The 22,183-nt window shown below is 35.9% G+C and overlaps 2 protein-coding genes across 2 annotated transcripts in view; both read left to right on the top strand.

Annotated features, from left to right (window-relative positions):
- Positions 1–7,835, top strand: part of DNAH12 (dynein axonemal heavy chain 12) — a 54,643-nt gene extending 46,808 nt beyond the window's left edge. Inside the window, exons 63-74 of the mRNA XM_026035415.1 lie at positions 147–297; positions 599–852; positions 1,410–1,550; positions 2,162–2,299; positions 2,708–2,941; positions 3,362–3,550; positions 4,104–4,207; positions 4,644–4,848; positions 5,062–5,199; positions 5,658–5,749; positions 6,801–6,868; positions 7,599–7,835. Of these exons, the coding sequence (XP_025891200.1) occupies positions 147–297; positions 599–852; positions 1,410–1,550; positions 2,162–2,299; positions 2,708–2,941; positions 3,362–3,550; positions 4,104–4,207; positions 4,644–4,848; positions 5,062–5,199; positions 5,658–5,749; positions 6,801–6,868; positions 7,599–7,789 (1,905 nt within the window). The 3' untranslated portion in view covers positions 7,790–7,835. The remainder of the gene's footprint in view (positions 1–146; positions 298–598; positions 853–1,409; positions 1,551–2,161; positions 2,300–2,707; positions 2,942–3,361; positions 3,551–4,103; positions 4,208–4,643; positions 4,849–5,061; positions 5,200–5,657; positions 5,750–6,800; positions 6,869–7,598) is intronic.
- Positions 7,836–10,356: 2,521 nt separating this feature from the next.
- Positions 10,357–17,082, top strand: ASB14 (ankyrin repeat and SOCS box containing 14). The gene is made up of 9 exons (XM_026035460.1): positions 10,357–10,481; positions 10,575–10,634; positions 11,622–11,773; positions 11,872–12,030; positions 12,856–13,101; positions 13,903–14,074; positions 14,887–15,430; positions 16,116–16,269; positions 16,889–17,082. Exons 1-9 carry the CDS (start codon positions 10,357–10,359, stop codon positions 17,080–17,082), a joined length of 1,806 nt encoding a protein of 601 aa, XP_025891245.1.
- Positions 17,083–22,183: the final 5,101 nt, after the last annotated feature.

Here is a 22,183-nt window from a genome sequence, read left to right as displayed (position 1 = left end):
TGAGAAAGACCAGTCTCATATTTGTGCAAAGCAGAGATGTCTTTAGAACTTTTGCTCAGGAAATGATTTGGAATATAGCCAAATTTGCTATGAAATATGTAGCTCTGTTTAATTTTATGTTACTGGTTTGTATTTATTTTTATCAGATTGGTCCAGCTGTAACAACATTTGTAACCGATAAACTGGGAAAGAAATTTGTAGAGCCACCACCATTTGATCTGACAAAAAGTTACTTAGATTCAAATTCTACAATCCCATTAATATTTGTGCTATCTCCAGGAGCAGATCCCATGTCCAGTAAGTATAAAGCAAAAAGAGGCAAGGGCCTGGCATAGCTTATCGCATTAGGGCTCTGAATTCCCCCTGGCAAACACAATGGGGCTGACTTTGCACTTGTGCAAGTAAAATTTGAATGCACCTATATCAGACTGTTGAAACTTTGTATTACAGAATAAAAGGGCAATCGTTTTTTAAACTAAACTTTACATGAAAGTTATACCATCTTGTATGTAAATTTTAGTAAAATAATAAGTAATAAAGACTTATTTTTTTCTCCTGAGATAAACCTACCTTTTAGGAAATATGCTTTCTGTTCAAGGTCTCCTGAAGTTTGCAAATGACAAAAAGATGGCTGGAAATAAGTTTCAGTCCATATCATTAGGACAAGGACAAGGACCCATAGCTACAAAAATGATTCAGGAAGGCATGGAAGAAGGAACCTGGGTTTGTTTACAAAATTGCCATTTAGCTGTCTCCTGGATGCCAATGCTAGAGAAAATATGTGAAGAGTTTAGCAGTGAAAACTGCCACCCATTCTTCAGACTTTGGCTTACTAGCTACCCTTCACCAAAGGTACATGTATTACCAAACATTTGTATTCCATGGAATTAAAAGGTCAATAAAATTTTAATCCTAAATTTCATATCCATGAGTAAACTTATGGTTCACAACTTCTCTAATATGTTTAAAGGCTGACAAAAAGATAACTTAGTCAAGAAAGGACCTTAAAATAATTGTAAGCATAACTATATTGAAATTCCTCTTTAATATGTTGACATGAGTGAATAGAACTGTATTCTTCAGTACACACAGTCATTAACTTGTGTGGAATAAAACTTACAGACAACATCACTATTTCAAGAAATTAATTTAGTGGTGTACATATTGTTCAGAAGGTGTTGAATGTCCAGAAAATATTTTGAAATATAAACGAACTTATATTTCAAAGGAAGGTTTTACTTTCTTGATGGTCTTGAGTATTTTTAAAAAGTTATTGTTATTTGTGTTTGAAATGTCATCTTTTTTTTCAAAGTAATTAATATAACAAATACAGTATATCAGTGTTTTGTTACAACAGTATCAGTTCTTGTGCATTTTCTGAATGCAGTAATGTTATTTATTATTTCTAGTTTCCAGTAAGCATTCTGCAGAACGGAGTAAAGATGACAAATGAACCTCCAACTGGTCTCCGATTAAATCTACTTCAGTCGTTTCTTTCTGATCCTATATCTGATCCTTCTTTCTTCTGTGGGTGTCCTGAAAAAGAGCTGGTAATTAGCTCATCTTTTGACAGTTTTATGCATGTTTCTTCACAGATGTACTGACTACTGTCCATTTAAGATGATAACGTAGTTTTCATCATAGTCATGAGTTTAGGTTTTGCAGCCATCAAAATATTTAGTAGAGAATAAACTCTGTCAGATAGTTGATCTAGTAACACAAGAAATTATCTCCTGGACTTTATTAAGCCACGTAAAATGAAAAAGCTCACACTCTGTGCAACATAAACCTCTAACAGTCATAAACTGGGCAGACTTGTCAGACTTTGAGACCTGAGGGCTAGAACAACGCCTTTCCAAATAGGAGCACACATATTATCTACTTATGTATATCCACATATATTAAAAATAAATATTATAGGCTGTTTTAATATGGAGAAAGAAACAGACTTTGTAAAATAGTTGTTGAGAATCCTGCTAAGTGTGCTTCTATGTGGTGAATACGTGCCTTTTCACAAGTCAGTCATTGCATATCGAATAGTTGCATGCATCCGTACCCCAAAATGCTATGGAATAGTATTAAATGGTTTTGTTCTCTGTCTTGTGTTACAGAATAACACAAGAATATGGGTCAATTTAAGATGCTTTTTATTTCTTCAAAGGTATGGGAGAAACTGCTCTTTGGAGTTTGCTTTTTCCATGCTCTTGTTCAGGAGAGAAGAAAATTTGGACCTCTTGGTTGGAACATACCCTATGGATTTAATGAATCAGATTTGCGAATCAGCATTAGACAGTTGCAGGTAAAATCATCTGTCAGCACCAATCTTAACCCTTTGCATTGTCACCACACGAAAAAATGCTGATAGTTGTAAGTGTACAGTTAACTATGCTTAAGCTATATCAAATCACCACAGGATGTTAAGCAAGTTTTAATGACTTCAGTCTCAAAGCCAAGGAATATCAATCATGTTATAAATAAATTATTGTTCTTGGTGAGATCTAGATGCGCACAAACTTAGAGAACTGACTATCATAGAGTTAAAATTGTGTGAAAAAACTAGTTGTTTCACAAATAAGTGACTATCACCGGTTAGAGTGGCTCTCTTGCTTAGAAGGAGGATTTTATGTTGATGCTGCTAACTAAAGAAGGCCAAGACTATTCTTTTGCCCTAAAGCTAAATGTTGTGTAATGCTTTGTAATATTTCAGCTATTCATAAATGAATATAGCCATGTTCCATTTGAGGCTGTGTCTTACCTTACTGGTGAGTGTAACTATGGAGGTCGAGTGACGGATGACTGGGACAGACGTTTACTACTGACAATGCTGGATGATTTCTATAATCCAGATATAATTGAAAATCCTCGTTACACGTTTTCTCCCAGTGGCAACTATTATGCTCCACCAAAAGGCACATATGAGGACTACATTGAATTTATTAAGGTAAAAAAAAAACTAGCAAAGTTTTTTGTACTATGATAATGACAATACGCAAAGAAAAAAAAAATTACCCGGTTTGTCTGCATTAGAAGCTACAGTTTTCCAGCACTTTTTAACTGGGTAATTGTCTTCCTGCCTAATATCCAGTACTGACCTGTCATGATCTAGCACATGTTTCTGGGAAGGAAAGGGAATCAGTAAGTAGACAGACATACCTAGCATATGTAATAGAGAATTCCTTAGAAATGGCTTTTGGTGAATTAATTGGCAGCTCTCTAGCCAGTAGTATTATCAACATATATACTGTAATATACTTATTTTAAACTTAAGTCAATTGTAAATTTTTGATCAGCTTCTTAAAGCTTTGAATCTGATGAGTGTGCTGCTTTATTTAATGCAGATATTTATTGCCTTTTGCCCTAGAATCTTCCCTTTAGTCAGCAACCAGAGATATTTGGTTTGCATGAAAATGTTGATATTTCTAAAGATCTTCAGCAAACAAAGATCCTCTTTGAATCTTTGCTCCTAACACAAGGAGGCGGCACTCAGGGGGGTTCTTCTGGAGGTGGTGATAGCACTCTCTATGAAATTGCAGAAGATATTCTCAGCAAGGTATGCTGTGTAACACTAATGTATGTATTTGTCATTTAATGTATGTAAAGTCATTTAATGTATGTAAATGACTTGAATTTATCTTTTTCACAAAATAGAAATTCTATAAGCTAAGTCTACACTGTAAAATTTATTTCATATTGGGTGAAACTGAGAGGACTTCAGTCCAACTAGTAGGTAAGCACTGCGGCTGTGGCAGGCCACAGCTGTATGCAGATTGAGTGAAGTTTTGCTGAATAGGTAACAACTGGGAGATGGAGAGAGAAAACAGAACAAACAAAACTTGGAAGAAGTTTATTCATGTGAATGATGTTACAATTAATGAAATTTGAAATGTATTTATAATTTTACGTGGTATCAAAAAATTTAGGTGGATCTGTTTTATAAAAAGAAAGATATGGATTAAAATACTGAATACTGTATTGATGAAATACTCATCAAAAGGATTATTGGTATGTATTAATCTGCAACGTTATACATCTACTTTCTTTCATTGTAGTATTAATGTATTATTGTTATATGGAATGATTTCTACATAATTTTTCATCTGCAGCTTCCAAATGATTTTGACATTGAAGGTTCCCTAATTAAATACCCCGTAAGATATGAAGAAAGCATGAACACTGTGCTGGTACAAGAAATGGAGAGATTTAACAAGTAAGAGAGTTATTATGGAATGTGCATGTGATCATACTGTTGAGTGTAAATTGTTCTTGGAAATGTTTTATCATTTGTTTCATTCTACTCTAGTTGTATGCCATGATATTTGCAAATCTAGCACCAGTCTTCCGTTTTTGAAAGACATAATGTAGGATGCGTTTCAGGGAAAATGATCTGATGGTGAAATAAACAGGGAGAGAAAAATATGTGACAATGGAAGAGAGTCTAAGCTGCTTCATGTTTGTTTGCTATGACCTTATTCTTTTTATCTTTCAGCTTTTTTCTTCAATTATCTTTTATTTTCTTCCATTATCCATTTTCCTTTTCATTTCAGTCAGGATGTGGTGTCTTGCAAATGATGCAAATGTTGCAAGAGTTCTTTGTCCTTTAAATATATATGTAACATATATATATATATTTTTTTTTACTCTAGTTTAATACGGACTATCCGTATCACATTGACTAACTTGAAGAAAGCCATTAAAGGATTGGTGGTCATGGATTCTGAACTGGAGGCTCTCTGTGGCAGTCTCCTTATTGGAAAAGTTCCTGAGAATTGGGCTAAGCGTTCATACCCAAGCCTAAAGCCATTAGGCAGCTATATCCTGGATTTTCTAGAAAGGCTGAAATTCTTACAGGTAATGTAAGTTACCTGTAAGTAACTTACAGGCTAGTGCTGTCAGCAAATTAAGCTACTTCTTTTATCTGATTTATTCTTCTTTATATTAAAAGAGTACTTGGAAAATGAATGATAGACGTCAGATATTATGAATACAGTTATGTAGAAAATGACAAGAAAATGTGAGTTGTTTTTTCCATGATTACTGAAAAATTCATTTGCCTCTTTGCAGGATTGGTATGAATTAGGGAAGCCCACGGTGTTTTGGTTGTCAGGATTCTATTTTACTCAAGCTTTTTTAACTGGAGCTATGCAAAACTATGCTAGGAAGTACACAATCCCTATTGACCTTCTGGGATATGAATTTCAGGTATGGCTATATTATAAATATGTATTTGGTTTATCAGGGGCCTGGTACTGCAATGGGATGGAATAAGCTAGTTCTGACTGAAAAGGTCATCTAGAAGTTAACTCACTGCAATTTGAAGTCATGCATTTAATTCTTTGGTATTGTAGCCATATTAAATAACGCCTGTAATGTGTATATATATTGAAACACTTGTATCATGGGGCCTTAGAAAATAGCTTGTATAGGAGTTTTTTGTTATGTTTTGCATTGTTGTGGTTTAGTTACCTTTATTTTAGGTTATAAAGTAAACAACAAACCCACAAAGCCCAGTTTTGTATAAAATTAGTGCTGAAAAGACATCATTACTACTAAATTCTCATTTTGGGATGGTCTTCTAAAGATTGACTATTGGCAAAGCAATTCAGAAAACAAACCGCTAAGAAAGCCTAGTAATATGCAGCACTTATTATTTCTTGTAGGTTATTCCTCAGGATACCTCTGATACTGCCCCAGAAGATGGTGTTTACGTCCATGGATTGTTTTTAGATGGAGCTCGTTGGGATAGGGCTAAGTCAGTACTAATGTATTTTACTAAAGTTCTGAAAGGTTTCTTAAGTGCTCATGCAAGATTTGTTTGAATGTTTTCACCTTTCATACTGTTTCAATAACACCTTCTGAATGATTTCCTCTTCCTGGTGGGCTAAGGGTAAGAAAGCAAAGCAATGAATCTAAAGTGTTGCTGTTCTAGAAACTTTGGATTGTGCTAACCTGCAGTAGAATGAAACTGCAACATGTTTTAAAGTAATTAATAAATATGGAATGCTGAATTTTTTGGTGTCTACTCCGAGTTATCTTGAAAAGATTAGATTTTTTTAGAGCAGTTTTTTTTGTAGAACCACTTTTATTTGAAAGGCCAGTGTTTTTTTTTTTTAATCTTCTAATATTTAAAATTTTATTAATTCTAAAAATATACATATAATAGAATTTAGATAAGATTGTGATTTGTGAGCAGGTCTCTGTCCTAAATATTGAGTAGTTATGGACCTCTGGCATCCTCTTGCGATAGCCAGCCAGGCCATTCTATAGTGTTTATTCTGAATGGAGAACACTTGTAAATTATCTCTGAGTCACATAGGACCAGGTTAAGAGTTGATTTATAGTGTTTTAGCTGTTTATTCAACTATTCTATAATTCTGTTTTTGAGATATTTGACATTGATTAATGGGTAAGTTATGAGTATCCTAAAATGAATGGTGAGTGCTGGGAGGCAGAGATCCCCCTCATAATGATGCTGTTCTTGTAGATAACCACTTAGGTGTTGGAACAAGAAATTCAAGTCCACTATTGGACAGAGAAAAGGTTTTTCTAGACGAGAACTTTGGTGACTACAGTCCCTCCTTTCCTTTGCTTTTCTTACAAGTACCTCAATGAAATATTATTGGATGAAAGTAATTTCATATCAAATGAAATACTATTTCCTTTGTGGAGATGAGGAAAAAACAAACAAAAAAATATGTCAACTTCTAAACCCACCTTCTTCCCTAGCCCTCCATTTTTTTCTCTCCCTTGGCTTAGTTTAACACCAACCCAAAAATAACTGCCTTGTTGCTTTCTCTCACCAGAGGAATGTTAGCTGAACAGTATCCCAAATGTCTCTTTGATGTGATGCCAATCGTCTGGATAAAACCAAGTAAGTGAAATTACTCTAAAGTATAAGCTATTCAACAAGAAATTTCTGCTATGAATTTCACTCTTATAGAAGACCAAGACTCGTGTCCCTCACCAAAGTACCCAAAAGTGCACAGAATTCACATGCATCAGACTTTGACTTTCAAATTTAAAAAAAGTGGTTCCGCAAAGCTTTCAATTTTTGTGCCTGGGCCTCCTATTGATCATAGATGAATTTATTTTCATACATGCATGATTTAAGACTTTGCAAGTTGTATGCAAACAGTATAGACATATATATATATATATTTTCTTTGCAGTTTTGTCCTTGCATCTTGACTCTCTTGGGTTTTAATTGAGTTCTCTGGTGCTCGATCAGAATTCCCATGGAAGCATTATAGTTTAAAGATATTCTCTGAACATTTCATGGGAATCCTGACCCAGCAATACATTTTAATTATATAGCTATTCAGAATTGATTATGTTTCTGTATAATTATTAGGCTGATCAAATCACAAATTGGCATTGAATCCTGGAGACAGATTATAGTTTAATTATGCTTGGTTTGTTAGTTTATTTAAAGGTAGGTTTTTGTTTTTAAAAAAGTGATTTATTTGTTACACACAAAACAATTATTTTTGTTTAGCTTTAAGAATTTTACTGTAAATATTTAATGTCTGTGTCTGTATGTAGATTAGATTTCTATCATTTAAAATATCTGCAGTAAATTCTTTTTTTTTTTTCTTTCAAAGCTGCAAAATCAGACATAAAAAAATCTAATGCATATGTTTGCCCTCTCTACAAGACAAGCGAGCGTAAAGGAGTTCTGTCTACTACTGGACATTCCACTAATTTTGTTATTGCCTTAACTCTAAACACGGATAAACCAGTCCAGCACTGGATCAAGCGAGGTGTTGCACTGCTCTGCCAGCTGGATGACTGACTGTGGACAGTTCAGATACAAACCTCATCAGATTGTCTTTTTTTTTTTTTCTTTTTTTTTTTTCCCTTCCTTCCTTACCAGAGGAAGGGTAGCATACGGTGTCAAAAGGCGGGATGGCACGTTCTTTACATAAAAAGAAGACATGCAAATCTGATTAACAATATTTTACCTTTTCCCAATTGTTTTCCTCAAGATTAGTACCTTTACAATGTATGAAATTTACAATGTATGAAATATACAACTAGGTTATAGTCTTTTATGGCATTAATAAATGTGTAAACGTCAATTTCCTCTATACTTGAATATCACAAAACATATCATAATGGAAAATGAGAATTGTGTGTACTCGCTGTGTTACATTACATTGAATGAGTTGTTGAAGAATTAGAGTCCTGAATCATGTGAGAGGAAAGCTGGTAGGCAGTAGGTTTGGGGATTTTTCATATATTGCCAGTAATCTGTCAAAACAACAGTGAACAAGTATTTCCACATGTATTGTTTGTTCAGAATTTTCATCTTTTCAAGATTTGCTTTGCTATACAGATTTTGGTGAGGTTTTGTGTGTGTGTGTGTTTTGTTTTTTATTTCCAAATAGTTTCCATGAAGAAATGATCAAAATTTCCCTTATGGCAACACACCATAAAATGTTTTCTGTTTCTCAGTTGCTCCACAGAGTTCTTACCTTTGCCAGTATAATTAGGCCTCATGTACTTCATTTGCCTTCATTTCTGAATGCCGCTTGTGCATTACACCTAGAAGAGTGGGGTTTTTTTTTTTCCTCCTTTCTGAATTGTTTTTTTCCCTGGATAAAATCTCTGTTTATCTGTTGTTTACTTTATGTTAATATGCAAATTACAATCAGACAATAAGTCATTATATTTCCTTTAAATAGGGTTGTTCTCTTGATTGCTTGTCTATATTTGCCTTTATTTTTACTGTTTTCTTTATACATAGCCTTACTTTTTAAGACAGCTACACATATGGCTTCTTTACTTTATTCTCTTACAAAATGACTAGATTTTTCTTTCCACAACTATATTGCTACTAGTTATATAGATCTTAAATTCTCTTTCCAAATTTTTCAACTTCAGTGTTTTACCAAGAAAATGAATTTTTAATTCTTTCTTTTGCTGGCACTATTTGTCAGGCCAGATTATTAAACACAACTAACCTGTATGCAAGAAACATGGAGAAAGTCCCAGGGGATCTTATGATCAGATATTTTTAGTGAGCTATTAATGGACCTAGACTCCACTGGGATCGCTTTCAATCCTGAAAATATCACTTTAACTTAATAATCACTTCATCAAAGTGAGGTCTTCCCTCCTTCAGAAGGTGAGAAAAATATGTACGTTTTCTAAGTTCTTAGGGAAATTAGTAATCTTAGAAAAGAGATCCAGATTTAAAATGTTTATATACTGACTGTACTATAGGTCTAATTAAATTCTAACAGTTTTTTGTTCATGTACTTTGTTAATATGTTTCTCTTACACCACAAGTCCAATTATAGAGCAAGGCCTTGCAAATGTAGTGTAGATCAAGTGGATCAGGTAGCATTTAATAATGATGCAAGTATTTGATGAAGTACTGCTGCTCAATTTTAAGATATCTAGAATTTTACCCAACTAAGTGTTGTGGTGACAACTTCTCTTGTTTTTCTGCGCTTATTCATTTTGCTATTTCTTTAAACAACTTTTCTTTTCCTCAATTAATTTAATATTATTTTGTCCTGCTTTTGGTGGTTGTTTTGTTCTGTTTGTTTGTTTTCAGACCAACTTACTTGAAAGAGAGAAATGGAAGTTTTGATGAGGTAAAAATGGACAAGTGGTTTGAGTCTAACAATATCTTTGATTTTAACCTCTATTAATATGTAGCTGGATACAGAAGAGTAGTGTTATTAGATTATGGAACAGTGTGATTAGATGATGAATGTAAAACAATTTTTCACACAATTTTTAATGATCAAAGTGATTTGATCATTAAGAATTGTTTGCAAAACTTGTTGAACTTGAGCATTTAGACTTAACAAATAGTATAGCTCTGATAGAAATTTTGGAGCGTAAATATATATTATAATTAAAAGAAAAAATTTAATTTAACCCTCTGAATTTGACAAATGCTTGTTTCACTAATGCCACTCAAGGTTTTGGGCAGTTATTTTTTTGTTTTACATTTGTTGGGCTTACACAAGTAGTTTTGTGTATGTGTGAATTTGGATACATATTGTTCCGATAGTTTCGATATATCTCACACAGCTTTTAGATAAATATAGACAGGCACACATTGATTAATGCACAACTAAAAGTTGATCTGTTCCATATGGATACAGAAGATGTTTATAAGATGGTAGATATAATCTTTTTTTCAAGTGTGTTATTTCACATTATTTCAGTTGGAAGACTGAAGCATGTAATGTTAGCACAAATTTGAACTGTGCTTTCTTTGTACTTAAATAGCAGTTACTGTTTGTGTTGCTCCAGATTTAACCAGAAGATTTAACATCTGCTTGAAAAAAAAAAAAAAAGGCATTTTCCCACTAAAGGTGATTGAAGCTGTGCTGATTTACTATGTATAACTCTACATATATGTTTGATGATGACTGTGATGAAATCCCAACCCAGCATGCTATCCAGGAAAGCTTACAAGATATGCATAAAAATGAAACAAATGTGGAGGTAGCAGAAAATGAGAGGTAATGAGCTATTCTATTTGTGTATTGTATTCCTACACAAGAAAGTATAACATGGGTAATTATATAACTTTATTTTTTGTTTTGTTTCTGCAGCTTCAAGTTTGTGGCAAGCAGAGAACGCACTAAGATAATTGCAGCTATTCGGACAGTTAAGTACAAATGCCTGCACTCATCTCCCTAGGAATCATTAGGTATTGCACTGCTCGGCAGTGCCTGCATTTGAGAGGTCTGCTCACTTGAGTGAGTGAAGTTCCTATTTCTCTATATAGTCCTGGGGAGAGTTAGGCAGGTAAAAATGGGACACACAAAAGCTATTTTATTAGATAGGAAAATGATAAAGAGAATGCAAACTGTTCCAGGATTGCTACATAGCTGCCAAACTTCAGTGTACTCCTATATGGGATGCTTTTAATGTGACCTCCTTTAATGCTTCCACTTTTTATGGTGTAATCATCAATTTATATGTTCAGCTACAGAAAAATCTAAGAAATTAAAATAACTAGTTATTGTAACAAGACGGTTGTTGGGACAGTGGTCTGGCAGTGGGAAACCTTCAGTTCAGTCCTTATATACATCAATAAGCAGTCACAGAGATATTTAGCAAAGCTAAAATCAGGAACTATGGAAAAGCAGATTCTAGCTCAGTACACTAATTGTAACTTGAATTGTAAAAGTTGAACATAAGGCAGCATTTGCAGAACTTGGCTGCTCACTTTTCTGAGATATAAAATTGAAGACCCGTTCACTTGTCTTGATTAAGGTTCCAGTAAGATGCTTTAGTAAAAGGAGGGATAATGAAATGCATGTCATGTCTCAGTTAAATTCAAATCATTTTATATTTGCCGACCTAATTCTTCTTCTAACATTTCAACAGGGCAGCTGTTTGCCTCCTATACTAAACTGTCATGCAATGTTCTCTTGAGAGCATTGTTGCTCAATTTTTTTAATCAACAAATTATTCCAGTGTGTACTTAAAAATACTGTGTGAGTCAGTGTAGATCAATGGTTGTTCCATTCATGAAATCACCCTTTGTTCAAAAATTGGTTTGGCAAAATAAGTTGTTGTACTGTTTATATTGATGCGATAAATGGCAAAAGTATATAAGCTGTTCTGAATTTTATGATGAGTCATTGGATAAGTGTGTGTCTACGTACCACAGGCCAAGAGGAGGCCCTGAAGAAGCTGGTGAAGCACAGTTCTGCCTTTGAGGAAGCAGACCTGCAAGGCTGGCTTCCAGTGCATGAAGCTGCAGCACAGCTCAATAAGAATATCCTAGAAATAACTTTGAGAGGTAAGAAGCCCTACTTTTTTTTCCACCAGAAAATTTTACACAAGTCTGATTTGATGAGTAATCTAGCTTTAAATACGTTCTGTTTTTCCGTATTCCAGCGTCCAGTGCCATAACATGGGAACAAACCACTCTAAAGGGGGAAACGCCTCTTTTGGTAGCGGTAAGAAATTGCCTCGTAGATAATGTCCGCTTCCTCCTCCTCAATGGCAGCAATCCCAATGTTAAGAATGAAGAAGGAGATTCTCCTTTAGTTACAGGTAAACAAATATCTTCCTTGGAGGAAGAGGGGATATGAGGTGAGGTTTTAAAATCTGATATTTTAAGTTTTAATTTGATGTTGGACTTGTTCAGGATCTAAAGTACTGTGCTATTTGCAGTAGAAACTTTTAGAAAGCAAACCAAACGTGTCTCTTGTTGCTTTTCCTTCTGAGAGATGATAGGGCTTTAACTAAGCTGATATTGCAAGTTAGGGACTTTTATCACAAAAATTCTTAGCATTACTTATTGAAATATTGCCTTTATTGGTCTACTGAGATATGGGAAACCGAGGATTTGCAGGAAGATTTTTTAGCTTTTCTGTTTCTGTTTGAGTGCAAGAAGTATCAGATGACACCCACTGTCCTTCCCTCAGTTGCAAAGAGTTTGAGGTTCAGGTTGAACATGTATCTTATCTTAACAGTTCTTAAGATGAGGCACGTGACAAAATCATTTTATGTTTTATTACATATTATAGTAGCTGCTAGTGGATTTTATTTAGTTCCTTGAGCAGGCCAACTCCTGATCATTTGAGGTGTCTGTATATGACCTCCATCTAGTGACAGGGAGAAACTTTGCTAACTGCAACAGGTGATGATAAAGAGAAAGAAAAATAAATAATAAAATTTTTCATATGTATAATTAATATTATGCCAACAACAAAGAACAAACTTAGTAAGTTAAAAATTTTAGTGTACTGTGACATTTCTCAGTGTATAAATAGCGCTCCAGGGAACAGCATAAGCTTTCCTGGGCTGCCACGTGGAAGTTAGAGTAAAATAGTGTTGAGTAACATTCTGGCTAATACTTCACTTCTTGTCTTACAGCAATTAAACACAACTCATATGAGATTGCCTCCCTGTTGATAAATTTTGGTGCAAAGGTGGACTTGCAATGCGTCCACAAGAGGACTGCTTTACATGAGGCAGCCAGATTAGGCAGGAAGGATCTGGTGAAGCTTCTGCTTCATGCCGGAGCAGACCCCGATCCTCGCAGCGGGTATGGACTCACACCTCTAGCATTAGCTGCACAGACTGGGCATACAGAAATTATGGAGCTGTTACTGCAAAAAGGTGAGACCTCTGCATTGTATGTTTTACAGCTGAGTAGGTTGATTAGTTATGTGCAGTTTCTAGAAAACCGTTCAGTGTGGTTCTTTGTTAGAAACTGTATGGCCATACGTTGCAGTATAGAAATGTATAAATCCAAAACAGGGCAAACAAAGTGAATCCTTTTTCAAGAAGGGGGAAGCTCCAGCTGTAGAAGTCAACAATTGCTGTTATCTCACTGGCATGTGAAAATTGGCATTTCTGAAAGAAATGCTCTCTGCGTGTTTATATATAAAATTTCCGTAGTAGTGTTGCAACTATTTTGATACTAGTTCTTTTTCCTGATGAGAGGACATATCAAAGTTTTCCTTTTACGAATCTTTTGAGATTTTTTTAAGGAAACAAAGTTGTTTCTCTTCTAGTTTCTCTTCTAACTTTCACATATTCCTGTATGGGATGAGTCTTTCCTCTCTTACAATTCTGTATGTATTTCTTGTTTACATTGATTTTTTTTGCTCTTTGTAGAGAAGTGTGTTTTAGATAAGATGAAAAGAATTGTTTGTTTGAAGAAGTACCCCCCTCACATGCCTCGTGATAGCATTAAGCCTTCCTATGTGATTGAACACAAAGCAGTTTAATCTAGAGAATGAGAAAGTCTATATAAAACCATAATATCAAGGATTCAGCACAAATGGTTATGCTCGTGCTGGTTTTGTTTGGTAAAAGATAGAATTCACAATTCCTCATCACTGGAGAGGTGCAAGATATTAATTGCCGTTAGGTATTCGCAGTGACCTGGTGAAAATGCTTGATGTTTCTCTCCAGGTGCTGATGTTCTTTCACAGGCAATGGACTGTGCTTCTGTGTTGTTTGAGGCTGCAGGAGGAGGAAATCCAGACTCGCTGAGCCTTTTGCTAGAGTATGGGGCTGATGCTAATGTTCCAAAGCACTCGGGTCATTTGCCAATCCACAGAGCTGCATATAGGGGACACTTCCTGTGAGTTAAAAGGGTTAAACTCAAGTAATAGTGACAACAAATATTTGTTTTGATAACTTTACCTTACTCAAAGCAAGCAGCAAATCTGTAGTTTGGTAGAAGTAATTTTTTTTATCTGGGACAATATGAGTTTTCTTGTGTCTGAATCGAAGAGGCCAGTCAAGATGTAATCTGTTTTAGGATAAAGCTTTTGATCCCTATTGTATTTGTGAGAAGTGGGGAAATTCTATTGCCCAGAGTTGATGTACAGGTGCTTGGGATGTGCTTATATTTTGGGGGGGATGTGTTCATTTTGGTTCTCTCATAGTAATGTAGACATACTAAATCATCAAGTAGACTTGAGGGTAACTGTTATCCCCATCTTAAAGATGGAAAAGTCACTGAAAGATATATAGGCTAAAAACACAAAGAAAGAGTGAGGAACAACTATTAGAAAAGTTGCATTATGCTTAACAAACTCAGGGATCTGACCACATTTCTATGGGTTAGGCAACTGCATGCCTCTTATCATGCAAGAAAAGTTTCTAATGCAAAGGAATCATTATCCTTCTAGCTAGGAATGGGAATGTTTATGAATGACAACATCATTTGATATATTTTAAATATTTCTGGTATAGCAAGTGTGAAGTCATTGCTGACTCTTTAATTGTTAGAAATTTAAGTTAATGCAGAAAGGAGAGCATACCATGGTATGGATTTGGTAGATTAAGACAACTGTTTACAATATGATGAATTCAGAAGCTGAGCACTTGGTCTAAGTATACTTATTTAAGATCTCACAATCTTTCTTTTTTCTTCTTCTTCCTCTTTAGAGCCTTAAAGAACTTAGTTCCAGTTACTGATTTTGATGCCATTAAAGAAAGTGGGATAAGTCCAGTTCACTCAGCTGCAGCAGGAGCACATCCTCAGTGTCTTGAGTTTCTCCTCAAATCTGGGTTTGATGCCAATTTTATGTTGGATCAAAGAGTTCGCAAAGGTTATGATGACCACAGGAAATCAGCGCTGTACTTCGCCGTTTCGAATGGGGATATCTGTTCAACACAGTTACTGCTGAATGCTGGAGCCCTCCCAAACCAAGATCCCATCAACTGTCTCCAAATAGCCTTGAGAATGGGCAACTATGAGTTAATGAATCTTCTGCTCCGGCATGGGGCTAATGTCAATTACTTCTGCAGGGTGAATACAACACATTTTCCATCAGCTCTACAGTATGCGCTGAAAGATGAAGTCATGTTGAGAATGTTGATGAACTACGGCTACGACGTGCACCGCTGCTTCGACTGCCTTCGGGGAAGTAGTTCCCATTCCCAGTATGTGACTGATGGATGGACTTCTACTGTTATCAAAGACACAATGGTAAGTGTAGCAGAATGCTTCATATGCTGATTTACTGCCAGGATCCTCCTAAGTGAGGAAGTGCTTGTTAATGCATTCTGTCAGGAAAAGAGGTTTTGAAACTCTGAGGCCATTTACATATAAATAGATTTTAAATAGGTGTTAGCATAAGGCCTGGTTTGTGATGGCAAATCATCACAATTAATGTTTTTCAATGGTGAAGATAGAGTAAGCAGTTGGTAAGCAGTACAAAATCGACTTTCCAGGGCCATCTCACCACACAATGAAAGCCAGTGCTCACATGCTAGCTGTTTGGGTCATTTTTTATTGTGTTCTTAATGTTGAAAGCCCATCACAAAGACTCCCCGAAGAGGGCATGATAAATGCTGTCCAGAAGTTAACCAACTTGTATTATTTTGTGTTTTGTAAAGTGCTCTTGAAGCTAACCTGCAGGGAGCTCGTGGCTTCCTGCTCAGCACGCTGGGGCGCCTTCTGAAAAGCTGGGCTCTGGTGCTGCTTAAAATTGCTACTATTCTACTAGTGAGATTCAGCGCAAACTCTGGCAACCTAAAGCTCCCTTGACTGACAGAGCACTAGTTCTTCCTGGTTTTCTTCTGAAAGAATTTAACAGCTCTTATGCTGAAGAGGGGGAAGTCATTTACAGGAAAATTGAACATTATTCTGTTAAATGTTTTGTTTCTCTCAGTTCTGTGAAGTCATCACCTTGTCATGGCTGAAGCATCTGTCTGGCAAAGTAGTGCGAATAATGTTAGATTACGTTGATCACGTTAATATCTGCTGGAAGCTAGAAGCAGTTCTCAAGGAACAGGAACTCTGGCCAGAAATCAATTCAATTTTAAGTGAGTATCTGATGTTTAGATAATGGAAAGGTAAAACTGTTTGGGGCTTTCTTGTGGTTAGTACTTTTCTTGACCAATAATAAGGCCCTTTTTACACTAAATTTAATGCTTTGTCATTAAGCTACCTCTTAAACAAAAATCAGTCTTTGCAGCATTTAGAGCAAGTCTCTCACAATTCTGATAGCAGTACTTGCACAACATAGAGCACTATTTAATTACATGTGGACAGCATGCTGTTCTTCAAAGGGAATACTTAGGAATTTTTTATGGACTCGTGATTAAAAAGGAGCTTTCTCTATGTGCCAAGTTCTTCATTAAAGTTGATATCAAGCTCTGTTTTTTAAACTTGCATAACAGAATACTAGCATTTAAGCAACTTGACAGAAATAAAATCTTTTGACTTAACTGACTACAATTACTTATATAACTGACAGGTGTACAGGCTGAGGTGTAATGGTTAGATCTTGAGAGGTCCTGTCATCTAAGCACAGTTAAATGGATCTAATCCATCTTTTCAGAGAAAAAGTATGCAGCAAAATTTGGAGCAGAGATCTGAAAGTTGTCAGTGTAGTTGCACAAAGCTGAATAACTAAGTTTGTCAACTGTACTTTGTTTCTAGCAAATACTCGCTCTTTGAAGCATCTTTGTCGTCTGAAGATACGGGAATGCATGGGCCGCTTGCGTCTACGTTGTCCTGTCTTCATGACCTTCCTTCCACTGCCAAACTGCTTGAAAGACTACATCCTATACAAGGAATATGATCTTTATGGACAGGAAAACTTCATAGGAATCTACAACCTCAACTGTACATAATTATTATATTTTGAAGGGAATGTTGAAGTGGGTAAGACTTTAATGCAGCTCCTTTTCTCTTTGGGATTTTCTCCCCTTTACATATATGTGTGTATGTGTGAGCATATAATATATCTCAATATGAAGGAAGACCAAGTCTCACCATGTACTCCCTCCATGCTGCAGAAAGAGGGAATCTTAAGTACTGAGCAATATTTCATTGCTCTTTCTAGAAGCGGGTTTTCACTTTACAGGGCTATCCAAAGGCATATTTGCAGGGTTTGGGGACTTCTCTTCAGATAGTTTCGGCTTAATATTTGGGAACTCTTACCTAACAGTGCTTACACATTTTGTGATCATATTTGGCAGACAAAAGAAGTATGTGCAACTTATTCCATTCAGTGAACGTGACAGTTTAATTTCTACTGCAGTATTTCTGTACAAGTTGAGAGGCCAAATGCTCCGATCATGCTTAGATTCTCTGAATGAAAAAGCCTCCTTGTAGCATCATTGCACACTTGCATCTGATGGGGTGATGTTACACTGTCACTTGGCACTAACAATTTCCAGGTAGGTGATGGAGATGGATACTGTTTACTGATCTGTATTCTCAGACAGTGCACACAGAGGCACAGAATTTTTGTTCTTAAAAATACTATAGAAGAATCCATGTGTTTAAAAAAAAAAAAAAAATTGATCACAACACTTAGCATTAATAGATTTATTCCTTCATGATCAAGTAAGCATAGATTTTCATTTATACATGCATCTGTATCACAGAAGTTATATATTTCAAAAGTCTTATTTTCCCTCAGAAAATCTACAAATTTTATAAAATACAAATTTAACTATTATGGAGCTATAATCCATTGCTTCTTACAGGATGCTTAATAAAGAAAACTAATGATGCTTGTGAAATAGTGTCAGTGCCCATGTTAATGATTTTGCTGGTATAGCTTTTCTATACACATGAATTCTGACCACTAATGTAACTGTAGCTCTTTACAAAGTGCTACACAATGTCACATGACTAAAACATGTGCCTTAAAACAGCCAGCTAAAATAGTAGGGATTTTCTTCTCTTAATGTTCAATCTTGGATTGTTGCAAAAAATAAGTTGCCATCCTTCCCAAGTAAAGTAACTCGTTCTGTGCATTTGAGATTTACTTTGAAAACAGGGATTCAACTGCATCTCACTGGAAGGGAACACATCTATTGTCAGTAACAGTATCTCTCAAAAACAGAATTAGAAATAAAGCAGACTGTTTTTGCATCAGTACAAATCCCATCCCAAAAGTTACTATACTTAAGGTTTATTATTTAGCCTACAAACTGCTGACTGAAGCCGTGGCAAAACACGCTTACTATTCATGTTTCCAAGCTTAAAACACAACTATCAGTGTTAAAGTAAGGATACCACTTGAGGTTTATAAATACAGCGATTCAAGGAAAAATAACGTGTAAGTCTCAAACATTGCCAAAATTACTTACACTTCACTATAACATGACCAATCCAGTAAGTATGTGACCACTCGACTGTATTATAAAAAACACCTGAAAGATTGTACAAAATCCTCAGCTTGCAATATAAACTTGATTACGAATACAAATGCATTCCCAATGGCACACTAACTTATGCTCAGCTTGCTAAATTGGATGTCACTGTGGCAGGATAAAAAATCAGCTTAGTGCCTGGTTAGAGAGAAAAGCCTTGAAAACTAATTGACTTGCAAGAAATTCTGTAAAACAGAGCAAAGGAAAGTGTAAAATACGAGGTGTTGTTAGATTAGACAATCTCTCTCTCCTGCATTCACTGAGTGTCAGCAGAAGCAGGTTTGCCTTGTCTGTGAATTATTTCTGAAATAGCACGAGACATTAGTGATAACAGTGCTTTCTTACCTTGGTGGTACAGTTTTAAAACTTAAAAAGATTAAAGAAGTAACAATGAAATCACAATTCATTTATACTGCCCAACTGTAGGAAGTTCTCTAAGTTGTATGTTACAGACAAATCTGTTAAGTTTTCCTCCAGTTTAAAGAAAATGCCTTCATAGCCATGGAGGAGTATTAGGTATCAGCTATAGTGCAATAAAATGCATACCCATAGGCACCCTCTGTAAATGTTGATATTCTCACCATTACATTCATAGAGAATGCACATAGCTCATTCTGTGATGTAGCTCAGCAACTGATGTGAAAATTTGCTGTGGTCAGTAGTGTGTCACAAACTTACTGTCGGCTTTTTTACCATTAGGGAAGGGGACATTAAGTACTTAGAAGTAATTAGCCACATGAAAATATATCCCTAGTCAAGATTACTGTTTCAGTAATTATACAAAGTCATTTTAAAAATCAAGGATTTTTTCTGAAATAAAAAGGTTAAATTTAGAAGAATGCAAAATAAAATTTCAGCTGCAGTGCTTAGAAGATCAGTCTAGAGATTAAAAAAAAAAAAAAAAGGGAGAAATAAACTACAGGAGAGAATACTCACTAGTGATTTACTTAGGATAATCAAACACTGTTGACATTCTACCACAGTGGCTCCCAGGAGGCCATTAGGCATTTATATTATGGTATACTCTCAAAGAAAATACTAAGTTTTCTCTAAAATCTTGTTTTAAAAAAAATATGTTTTCCAATGAAGAACTTCCAAACCACATGAGAAAAAGGGATACTAATTATTTAGCATTTTGGGAACAAGGCCCGGAATAAAATCTCAGCAAATGGTCTTTGCCTTGAGGAAATTATCACCCAGTTCCACTTCCAACTCATTGCACTGTTTCCACTTCAGCTTCTTGATCCCTTTTGACCTGCCATTTCCCCTTGCAGCCTTCATCACTCTCCTGCATGCTCTTTAAGAGCTATGCTCATTTTGCACCAGACTCTCCTAAAGAAGCCAAAAACCCTACTTCATTCATCTGTCTTCTAGCTTCAATCTAGCTTCTTTCTGCTAAGAACCAGCCCCTTCTTTCATTTCTCTGCTTTTTAAGGGCTAGGACATTCATCTAATGCATATGATATGCAGTTCACTCTTGTGCTGTCTTAGGAGACTACATGTAATAACACAGACGGAAAGTCCACAAAGCAAATGAAACAATTCCAATCATCTACTATTACATCTGAAATGTCCCTTATCATTGTAAGTTTAAGAGAAAGTTTAATGAAATAGTTTTCTCTTCTCTGCCTTATCATTGCAAGTTTATATCTAAAACATTAATAATGGGTTTCAAGAAAAGATAACATCTCTTCAGCAAGCTAATGCAGAATCACTTAGAGGCTACACAACAGAAATGTTTTTTGATAAGACTGCTAATCTGTCAGCTGTTAATTGCTCTTACTCAGACAACTGTGTGCCTAAATTCTCAAAACTGGAGATAAGTGACTTCATATTCTTCTTATGCTGTTTCAAAGTTGCTTCATTTCCTGCATGTACTGGAAAAAGACCAATAACACCATGTTAAAAAAAAAAATACCAACTTGAAGGGACAATCTGGCTCCTATGCAACAACTTGTAAGCCTAGATTGAGGCATGAAGACCATTTGCACTTGCTGCCTACTAAAACAGCTTCATAAGTAAAGCCAGAGCTGAGAATGCAAAACTATAGATGAAATAGAAATACCACTTAGATAGCGTACAAAGCCTCAGATCTGCATGGTCCATCTGCCATGGTGTTGGGCAAGGTTGGTCGCAGGCCAATATCATTTGGCCTGACTAGGCAATAACAAAAACAGGTACTTATGCACTTGTCTGACTTGTTTGGGGATGAAAAATGTATGGGAACAGGAGCTGTAATACAAGAGGAAAACATGGAGGTTTGTTAATATCTCATTCTCCTGCTTGAGCCTCTCCCAGAAGGCAGATGCACCGTGACTGCTTCTGAGGCTGCCGAGTCCCCTCCGTGCCCTTTGGTGCCTGTAGCAGCAGCAGAGCGCCCTGGCTCTATCTCCTCCCACAGCAGCAGCTCCAAGGCAGTAACCTCTGCTCTYCCTGCAGCAAATTCTGCTCTTCCTGCAGCAGGCTGGGCTGGTAGGTAACTCCCGCCCTGCTCTCCTGTGACAGGAGCCAGGTACCTGCAACTGCTGCAGAGAAACTGGCCTCTCTGCGCTATAGTGGGGAGGGGGCTGCCTTCCTCAGCTTACACAAGGGAACTCCCATGCGTGGGGGTGTCCCCTCCATCCCCGCGGATACCTAGGAGATACCACCATCGCTCGCCCACTGTCACCCAGCACCAGGGAGCTCCAGCTGTGAAACATGGGGCCAGCACCAGTGGTGGGAAGTATGGTGAAAATTGTGTCTGTTCCTAACCATCAATACCCCAAAAGACCCTGCAATGAACTGTAAAGCACTTTTACTTGTTATAATATAAATGGGATTATAAGTATATTCTTCTCTTTCTACATTTCCTATTATTTTCATACCACTATTAGAAACTGTTCCATTGGATTTTAGTTTAGTTATTAGTGCAAAAATAAATCTCTCTTAAAACAATTTTCCTGCTCTGAATTGAAAGGTAAGTACACATTTAGTACTATATAAAATAAATATTACAGGGTATAGAGAATGGAGATAGGGTTTAAGAGCTGTAAACATATACTGTTTTGAAAAATGTTTTACAGGATTGACTTTAGGATGTAGGATTAACATTTCTTGAGGGCTATTTAATTCTCTTTGCAAAATATATTGCTATGAGAAGACCTCAAGGGCCTCAATTAATTTTCACTATGAGTAGTGAGCAGAGGACAAGGCATTTAAGTATTCAGAAGATCCAATGATATTCAAGATGTTCTTGCAAGTGTAGGCATGTTTTATAAAAGTGAATGCAAAGGTTTACAAGTACTGGGGAAAGGCAAGCACATGGCACTTGTGCTACAAGAATATGTACAGTATTCTTACCATTTGATAAGGAATGATTTATATATTCCTTATGCAGAAAGATGCAACTGTATCTTGTCTTCAGCTCTTTTCTAAGTTTAACACCTTTTTTTTTTTTTTCCTTCCCTATTTGGGTAAGTCTTCCAATATTATATTCAACAAAAATAAAACAAGGCAGTACCATAAATTGTGGTATGCAAAAAAAAAAAATTCTTTTCACTTAGAACTAATGCACATCTCACTGACATTA

Source organism: Nothoprocta perdicaria, unplaced genomic scaffold (assembly GCF_003342845.1).
Source record: "Nothoprocta perdicaria isolate Ctin4 unplaced genomic scaffold, notPer1 scaffold_16, whole genome shotgun sequence".
Classification (NCBI taxonomy): Eukaryota; Metazoa; Chordata; class Aves; order Tinamiformes; family Tinamidae; genus Nothoprocta; species Nothoprocta perdicaria.
This window is presented reverse-complemented; position numbering and strand designations above follow the sequence as displayed.

Bases quoted from the DNA above. Each gene is read 5' to 3' on its own strand.
- ASB14 (XM_026035460.1), top strand. From the start codon at position 10,357: ATGTATAACTCTACATATATGTTTGATGATGACTGTGATGAAATCCCA. The intron at 10,482-10,574 runs GTAATGAGCTAT...TTGTTTCTGCAG, and splicing joins GAGGTAGCAGAAAATGAGAG to CTTCAAGTTTGTGGCAAGCA. The intron at 16,270-16,888 runs GTGAGTATCTGA...CTTTGTTTCTAG, and splicing joins AGAAATCAATTCAATTTTAA to CAAATACTCGCTCTTTGAAG.